A 9,820-nucleotide genomic window follows, 5' to 3' on the forward strand; every position below is an offset into this window, starting at 1 on the left:
CTTTCTTTCTTTCTTTCTTTCTTTCTTTCTTTCTTTCTTTCTTTCTCTTTCTTTCTTTCTTTCTCTTTCTTTCTTTCTTTCTCTTTCTTTCTTTCTTTCTTTCTCTTTCTTTCTTTCTTTCTTTCTTTCTCTTTCTTTCTTTCTTTCTCTTTCTTTCTTTCTTTCTCTTTCTTTCTTTCTTCTCTCCCTTCCACCTCCTTTGCTCTCTCCCACTCTCTCCTCTCTATCATTTCTCTCATCTCTTTCCCTTCTTTCTCTTGCTCCTTTCTCTCTCTTCCTCTCCCATCTACATTCCACCATCTGTCCTCCACCTACATTCTTTACACCTCACTTCACTCCCCCACTCTTCTCTTTCTCACTCTGCCCTAATCCTCATCCTTTTCTCTTTTCTTTCTCTCAAGCTATCTCATCTCCCCTCCTTCTCTCACCTCCCACCTTCCCACTTCTGTCTCTTATTTCCATCCTTCCCTCCCTGTCTCTCTATCCTTGTTATGTTTCTCTCTCCTCTCTATCTCTCCCTCTCTTCCTTCTCTCTCTCTCTCTCTCTCTCTTCCTCTTATCCTTCTCTCTCTCTTGCTCTTTTTCTCCCTGCTCTCACAATCCCTCTCGACCTCTCATTTCGCTCCCTTTTTTTCTTGTGAAACAGCTATCAAATGAGGCCCGTAGCTGTATAATATTAGGTGCAGGGCCTGCATGACAGGGTGTGAGGCCCCAGCACAGGGTGGGAAAAAGTTAAGTGTTCTGAGGAGTGTAGAGAGGGGCAGTGTTAGCCAGAGGGTTGAGGAGGAGGTGATTAGGAAGAGAGGGGTTTAAAAGGGGGGAAGTCGGAAATGGGAGACACTCTTTTAGGAAGAAAGCTTGTGTTTTAAAAGTGGAGGTTGGGGTCTTGGAAGGCAGGGATCCTGGTCATGGTAAAAATGGTGAATTGTGGTGAATTGAAGAAGAATCCTCAGTGGTAGGGTCCCCCTTTATGGTGGTTTGATGGTTATGGCTCCTGGGGTGGTGCTGGGCGGCTGGAGGCCAAGGTGGTGTGTTCAGAGTTAAATTCTGGAGGAGTACAGATTATGCCTTCTGAGACCTGCAGCCTGATTGATAAGGTTTAAACAGGAATGTTGCAATGTTAATATAAAGGGGGGTAATTTTGGTTAATTTTGGTATTATTGTTAATACAATTGTTAAAGTAATTGAGATTTATTTGTTATTTATTTGTTGGTTATTTACTATTTATAATTTTATGGTTATTTATTTATTAAACAGCTGATTACCAGCCAATTGAAGTTCAATTTGGTGTCCGTGTGTTTTTGGTGGGTTGGTTGGGGGGAGTGGGGAGGTGGACGTTTTGTGGTTAATGGGAAGGTGTAAGGACGGACAGGTCTGAACTGCCCTGGTCATGGAGTGCTTTGTGTGTGTGCTATTATTAGTTGTGGATGTTGTAATTTTAGTAAGGGTTTCCTGAGACCTTACAGTTATTTCAAGGGTTCCCCCATGTTAAAAAGGTTGAGAAACTTCCGTATCTTTTTATACCCTTGTAACAGCCAGCTTACTTTGCTTATCCTTTTTTATTTTCTCTGCTACCAAAGTAAATGAAAAGGGATTAAAATACCCCATTTTGACCCCTTCATGAAAATGAAGCAATTATAGAGCTGTATGATTGAGCTTTTCTGGCCAAGCATTTGTTATTTATTGATAGTTTATTTCTAAAAGATGATTTCAATTTTATTAGGATTTTAGCATAGTTTGTCTGAAAGGGCTATGGGTTGTTGCTTGCATTTCCATCCTAATAACCAGTTTCTCGACAAAGAATCCAGTGTCTGTAACTCTACATGTGAAATATATTAATTATGTATAACTTTCTAATCTCTTTTGAAGGTCAGATCCCCCAGTATGAAAAATACAAATACGTTTCTGAGGAAAAGCATGAAGGAGAAGTTGGCAAAGAATCAGAAACAGGCAGGCTTCATAATTACACCATTATTCTGGGCCAGCTTATACAAAACCTCTCTGACTGTAAATCACAAATTTCAGTGATCTCAGCAAAACTGGAATCCCTAAATAAAATATTAAATGAGGAAATATCCCAGAGTCAAGAAAAGGACCAACTTATACAGGACATACAGAAAACATTGGAACGCCTAACTGCAACACTGGATGACAGTGACGTGAAAATGAATTACATAAACACAACAGTTTCTGAAAAGGTTTTTACTCTGCAGGAGGTAAGGGCACGTACAGGTTGAATATTTTTTTAAGGAAATCTAGAAACACAGTGTAATGAGTGAATTTCGGAAAATCCCTAAATTACTGACATATTAAACTATATATTTAGACAAACATTGCTGGATCATCCAAGTTTACCAATAACAGTCTATCTTCTTCTTTTGGAGTGGTTTTATAAATCAGGCCCAATATAATCCGTTAACATTTTCAAACCTTTAGCAAATCCCCCTCAATGTACAGTACAAAAATGCATAGTTAAATGTTAACCTTAGAAATATTGAACTAACTTGTTCAGTGGAATGCAACTTTCCCTAGCTATACAGCTATTGTAAATGAGTATCACTGTAAAGTAATTTTGCCAACTATTCAAAGAACAATTCATTTCAATTTTAGAATTATCCATCTTTGTTCAAAGATTCCATTTACAGTACATATATATATATTTATAATATTGTTTTTATACAATATACTAAAGATTTTATTTGTGGAGAAAGATTTGAGCCCTGCATGAAAAATAGATAAAAAATGGGGAAACTAGAGTCACCAGGATAGAAATGTAAAACCGCCTCGAAAGCAACTTCTAACTGACTTTAGTTCATTTTTCTTTAAGGAAATTGGGCAACAGTACATGTACTTTCAGAATGCATCATCAGATATCTTCATGGTAAAACAACAATATATAACAATGCAACAAGAGATGAAAGAGGAAGTAAAAACCCTGAATCAGATCACTAATGATCTTAAATTAAAAGACTGGGAACATTCTGTCACACTGAAAAACCTGACAATGGTTCAAGGTAAATACGTACAAATTTATTATAAGTTTAAATATTGCATTGCCAATTTTTTTCTAAATACAGCCTATATACTGAATATATAAAACTATTCTTGTGTGATATATAAGGTTAACCAAATAGTACATGCAGCAATGCTGTATTACCCGGGCATAATTATAGTGTATCTAAACCCAAGAACAAACATCTCCTATAAATTGCAGTTTACCAGTCCTGTAGAGGCTGTATCAGATTTTTTTCTTAGGATTTATCCTTTTTTTCCACCTGAAGATTCTACCAGTAACACACTTGTCGTGTCCTAGAGTGACAACACTAACTGTGCGCAGGAGCAGCAGTATGCTGAAAATATAGAACACTCCCTATCTCTATTTCATTTGCATAGGAAGTGTTTCCTAGTAGAATAAGAACTATAGAATGCCACTGCTAACTGACAAAAATCAGCAGATGCAGAGAACAAAAACAGTTATGAGCTCATTGGATTGTTTAGAAGGATCACAAAGTTTTGTTTTACACCTAAAGGGCATAAACAACAAATTGTATCGAATGTCACTGAGATGATAAACTAGTAAGCAGGTAAGTCAGCTATATTTGTTCTGTGATTTTTAATTAAAACGACTGGCACAAAAAATACATAAAAAAAAAAGAATTTGTGTGACTTCACCATAAAAATAAGGCTGTAATAATCAGCCCAGGTCAGAAACTACTTTTTGCAGACCTGCTAGATATAGGTTGGTGCTCATGGAAAGTAAATAACTGTGTATGGAATTTTTAGTATTTTCAACAATAGCACCAATTAAATTTCAACAATTCAGTTATTATTAAAACTGCTGCATTTTACATTCTAGGACCTCCTGGTCCCAAAGGAGAAAAAGGAGACAATGGTTTACAAGGAATGAGAGGACTTTCGGGTAAATGTATTTTTAATATTTTGAATTGTTTTTACAATGTTGGTTGCATTAGTTGTTAGAAATGTTCATGGTTCTGTACCAGCTCAAAGCCCACCAATCATGAAAGGATAATGGAAGCTTCTTTTCTTCTTCTGTCCCCTTTCTCAAAATGTTTGTTGCCTGACAGTGTCAGGCTTCTGAATAACTGATTGAAGATGATTTTAATTAATTAATAATTTTGGGGATAAGTTGTCATTATAGTTGCTGCAGATTTCTGTGGACCCATGGGACTGCGTGCTGCTCAAAAAGGATTAACCCTTATTAGCATTTCAATTTGACACTTTCACACATCCAAATTCTGCTTTATGAAAGCTTAATATATTGCAATAGGCAGCAGAGGCCATTGTAGTATAAAAGAATACAATGTAAATAATAGTAACATAATTACTTTATAACTAGAGATAATTTTTTAAATTGTGATTGGTAAATGAATGTAAACAATGATGATGTTAGCAAGAGTGCAGTCAAAGATAGCAGTCCTCAGATAACCACTTTTTGTAGGATTGGCTCTACACAATGCCGCTAAAAAGTCCCGATCCAAGCACCCCTAGCCACCAGTCAACACCAGCAGCCCTTATCAGGAAGAATTCCTGATAATAAAACCAAAATTTCAGCAAAGCTTTCTTTCCTGCACTCATGATTGCATTTGATGCTTTCATCCTTTGATTTATTCATGGATGGGAGCTCACTCCACCCAACTGTTGGTGTGGGCTTTGAAAAATAAAAAGCCCTTCAGTGCTGGAATGCATCACTGAGCAAAGGGATTTATTTTGAAGGACCCAAAAATAAAGCAAAGCTGTTTTGGTGTAAAAAAACTCAGTTTATACTTGAGTGTACACAGTAAGTTTGGTATGACTAGTACAATTGGCCAAAAAAAATACAATTTTATTTTTGCAGTAAATTCAAATCTGATAAAAACTTTGAACATTGTACATACACAACTACCGACCATGGTTTGTGTCATTCTAAACATAAGTTATCAGCCTTCTCATGTTACTTTACCATTTTATCAATTTACCTTAAACATTTGGTTTATTTAAATGTAATTTCAGGATCTCCAGGAATTCCAGGACTTCCAGGACAAAGAGGATATCCAGGACAGGGTACTAAAGGTACAGTTATACTAAACTTTAGTACTACAGTACTTACTATTAGTAGTATAACCTTAGATAGATACATAGATAGATAGATAGATAGATAGATAGATAGATAGATAGATAGATAGGTAGGTTCATAGCAGGCAGGTAGAGAAATAGATAGAAAATCCATATTTACCTGTAGGAATCCAAATTAACAAAATAATTGACTGAATAATAACTGTTGCATTTCTAAAGGTGCTCAAGGTCCCAAAGGTGAAAAGGGAGCAAAAGGAGAAAGGGGAGAAAGAACTTTTGCCGCTGTGGACACTACAACACCTACTAGTAAACCAGGTTAGTAATATTCTAAAACAGTGTTTCTCAACTAGGGTTCCTCCAGAAGTTGTTAGAGGTTCCTTGAGCAATAAGCAATTTGCAGTTCTCAGGTCAACTGACACCAATGATCTTTTGGGCTATCTGTAAGGGTGACATTATTCCCAATGATGACCCACAATGTAAGAGGCATTCTTTCTATTGACCACTACAACAATGTGTTTTCAAGAGTTCCTCCATGTTAAAAAGGTTGAGAAAGGCTGTTCCAAAATATATTAAGTCTATTTATTTATCCCAGCATTTTACTAACACAAGTATGGAGCTAAGAGTATTAGAACAGTGCTGTAAAATAGAGCGCTAAAAAGGTAAAAATAACAAAAACAGTAAGCAGACGATGGGCCTGATTTATTAAAGCTATCCAAGGATAAAGTGATCCAGAAAACCTGGAATGGATCTGCTCCCTGTGTGCTTAGTCCTGCATCCTATTGTACCCAGTCTCTTGCAATCATGAAGAGAACAACTGACCATGAAATGGGCAAACACCAAGACAATTAGTCGCTCATTTAGGAAGGTGGTGAAAAGTGCAGTGACCCACAGCCAACTATATTGTAATGTACTATACCCAGACTGGTTATAAGGCAAATTCTGACTTCTGTTGAGAGGGCCTGGTTATAACCAATCAAATACATTTTGTATATTGTACATCTTAAATGGCTTCACTTCCCTTCCACACTATATGTAGTGCATGTATCCTCCCGCAGAAATATACAATTCATTTATTATTTTTTGTTTGTGTGTTTCTGTTTTGTTAAGTTTGTCTACTGGTGTTATTGTAAAAACAAACACCTTATCAATACCTTTACTTTGTATAGAACTGTAGCAACAACAAAATGTGTTAGCTATCTTTAAAGTAACCATAATTTATAATCTTTATTTGTTATATTTACTTTATGGTATTTAATTTTGCATCTTTAAAGTCTCCATATTGGCACTCTAGTGAAGCAGATAAACAAGCAAATACTTTAAAAGTAAATTTTACCTATGTTCACTATGTATTGGGTAAGTAGGTAAAAATTGGGTGAAAATTTTAGGATTTTTTAAAAAATTTTTAACGTAGGTACATTATACTAAAAAAGAAAAAACAATCAAATGTTTGTAATTTGAGTATTAAAACATTAAACAAACATCAAAAGCTTACATATGCTAAAGTTCTATTTTTGTTATATACCAACCATAGTTTTAAAAGCAGGACACAGTGTTTTACCACTTATGACTTTCACTGTCATGTTCTTATCATTTCATATTCAGCACCCATAGTTCGGATTGTTGATGGCTCAGGGCCTCATCAAGGAAGAGTTGAGGTTTATTACAATAAAGAGTGGGGCACCGTATGTGATGATCACTGGGATCTTAATGATGGAAAAGTGGTGTGCAAGATGCTGGGATTTTCAGGTGTTTCTCGGGTTTTTATCAAAGCATTCTTCGGTCAAGGTAATAGTTAAATCTATATTATATTAATAATGTTCACGTTTGATTCTTTTTTATTATTAAAACCCAACTTAATCCAAAATTGAATAGAACTATTCAAACCCCCCCCCCCAAAAAAAAATCAGGTTAATAATTGAATACAAATAATATTTGTTTAACAGGATGTCTGTATTATGGGCATTATATGCTTGCACACCGCACTACATCTAATTTCTTCTTATTACTGAATTTGGCCACTGGGTGGGGTAATGATCTGAGCATGTGACAAGCAAGGTAAGGGGAACAATATATGACAGACTGCATTTTCCATCCCGATATTATAGAGAAAACCATGAGTCTAAGTCACGTCACATGAAGTAGGTGGTGAGAAATTGTAAGAGCTCAGTTCGTTAACAGGAAATTTTTAAACACAAGAGTTAAAGGTTGTTTGGATAGGTGTACAGCTTTCACCTAGCACACCTACACAACAGGGTTCTTTTACTAAAATATTACATTCAATGGAACATTACATTTAATTACATTCTAGACTGTCCACTGAGCAATGTGAATTATCACCTTACCAAAAAAAGGTACTTAGCTTAGTGTGGCAAAAATTAACTTGAAGAGCATTCTAGAAAATGTGCAAGGAAAAGAAAAAAGAAAAAAAAAAGGTTTATGCTTGCACATGATTGAATGGTTAAAGTTACACCTCAGTTGCCAAGGCTTTTTTCAGAGCTGGAGAACATGATTTGGAGGAAGTAAGCAGAACAGGAGGATGCATACAACTGAAACAATGTAACTAACATGTCAAAACATTTTCAGTGTATTTAGCAAAAGTGAACCTCTGGGAGTGCATACTGCTTCTATAGTCACAGTACAGTTACAAAATCTAAACAAAAAACATTTGAGCCAAATTTAAAGCAAATATGTATGTAACATTATATGTAAATAAATGATTTACCACCAATTTTCTAATAATGGTGTTATTTGTAGGAAAAGTCAACAAAATATGGATGGATGATGTCAGATGCACTGGATTAGAAACTTCAATTACAAGCTGTAACTTCAGAGGCTGGGGAAACACAGATTGCACACACCTTGAAGATGCTGGAGTGGAATGTATTAAATAAAGTACATCTTGTTCCTTTTTTGTTTAACCCAAAATGGTTATATAAGCTATGACATTCTTTCCTTTCCATCAATACATCAAAATAGATCAAAATCACATCAACATTTTATATTTACATATTTTGTCCTGACAGTGATGCCAGTGATTGTAATAAACAGAAACAAATGTACATGGACAAATTACTATATGCACATTTGAATTAACTATATTCATATTTTGGTAGAATTTGCAATGAAAAAAGGCAAGTAACTCATTATTTTAGAAAGGAGCACACGGAAAGGCTATTTATTTCAAGCGCCTAAAAAAAAATTATTTTTCCAACATTCACCCTTTATATCTGGCAGAGATGATATCTTTCAAGTCTTAATTTCTGTATGTGTCAGGATTTGTTTTCCCATTATAAAGATTTGTATGACATTTACAGAGGTTCCTAATGATAGTATGTATACTGTTGCAAGCTATGTTTTCACTACTATTGTAAGAGCAGGTTTTAATAAAGTCACTTTTGGTGGCCAAAAAACTAGGAGACTTAAAGCGTACCTAAACTGAGAATTTACAACTTACATAAAAGGGTAGACAACTCTTTTATGTAAGGTAAAAATTCTGTTTGTTTGTTTTTATTTAAGTGCAACACCCTTTTTTTCAAAAAAAGGGTGCAGCATCGCCCCCCAATTCTGGAGGAATGGGAGCGCAAAGCCTCCCTGGGTACCTACATCACGCATCCCGGGAAGCTCTTGGGTGCTCCTTCTGCGCATGCCCGAGCATCTCAGTCATGCACAGAAGGAGCCCTTTTGTCAAAAGGGAAAAAAATTGCCTATCTCACCCATGCGCAGTGAGTTCGGCAAGTTTTTTCCCATCTACGTCACCAGATGCCGCACTTGGGTTGGGTGACGTAGGAACAAGAACCCAGAAGAAGAGGAGAAGATGGCGGCATCCAGAGCGGGACCCGATGGAAGAGACCGCTGGACCGATGAACTGCCCTGCAGGATTGAAGCTAAGAGCATTTTTTTGTTTTGGGGGACTTTTGAGTTTAGTTCCTCTTTCACACCCTTGTGGTATCAAAATTGTTCTGTTTTACTGACCTTTAATGATTATGACTATATCATTAAACTAATAATAATAAAGAAATCATATCTCAAATGGTATTGTTTATTATAGAAATGTATGATGTTGAAAGTATTGTTAATTATTAATCGTTAATTGTTAATTAAGTGTTTAACTGCACAACTTCAATCAATGACTATGGAATGAAAAGCAGGAGACATTTAAAAAAAAGATTTTAGCCTTTTATAATAATGGTTGCCACTAATTGCAAGTTTGAAAGGTTTGTATGGCATTTAAACATAACTGCTTGATATATTCTGCCACAGCCTGGTCTTTCTTTATTCAGAGCATATGATAAGTGGAATACAGGTGCATCTCAGTAAATTAGACTATCATCAAATAGTTCATTTAATTTTGTAATTTAATTCAAAAAGAGTATACTATATAGATTCAATACACACATATGACATATTTTAAGTGTATATTTCAGACAAGAGATCCTTAAAGCCAACTGGAAAAAAAGGTATGTATATGTTTTTTCCTGGGTCCAGCTTACTGCTTGCCACGTTTTGTTATTCTCTATCTGAAGAAGCTAGCAAATAAAGCATATTAATATTATAATGGTGCACAGGATAAACCAAAAAATGGTAACCATCATCTCAGTTGGTCAAAATTTGAGCTGCTTGAATAGTCAATATACAAAAATAATATTTAAAAATGTAACCCATTCAGTACAACACTGTACTACATACAATAGTTTGTCTTTTTTTCCATTACAGTAATTTATCAGTACATAGTTGTGCACTTTCTTGA

The 9,820-nt window shown here is 35.4% G+C and overlaps 1 protein-coding gene across 1 annotated transcript in view; it reads left to right on the plus strand.

The window, feature by feature from the left end:
- The window catches only part of MSR1 (macrophage scavenger receptor 1), a 15,224-nt gene extending 6,121 nt beyond the window's left edge, over positions 1-9,103 (plus strand). Inside the window, exons 4-10 of the mRNA XM_072406192.1 lie at positions 1,870-2,216; positions 2,828-3,014; positions 3,857-3,919; positions 5,011-5,070; positions 5,293-5,388; positions 6,676-6,858; positions 7,828-9,103. Of these exons, the coding sequence (XP_072262293.1) occupies positions 1,870-2,216; positions 2,828-3,014; positions 3,857-3,919; positions 5,011-5,070; positions 5,293-5,388; positions 6,676-6,858; positions 7,828-7,964 (1,073 nt within the window). The 3' untranslated portion in view covers positions 7,965-9,103. The remainder of the gene's footprint in view (positions 1-1,869; positions 2,217-2,827; positions 3,015-3,856; positions 3,920-5,010; positions 5,071-5,292; positions 5,389-6,675; positions 6,859-7,827) is intronic.
- The last annotated feature ends 717 nt before the right edge of the window (positions 9,104-9,820 follow it).

This window comes from Pyxicephalus adspersus, chromosome 3 (genome assembly GCF_032062135.1).
Source record: "Pyxicephalus adspersus chromosome 3, UCB_Pads_2.0, whole genome shotgun sequence".
NCBI lineage: Eukaryota > Metazoa > Chordata > Amphibia > Anura > Pyxicephalidae > Pyxicephalus > Pyxicephalus adspersus.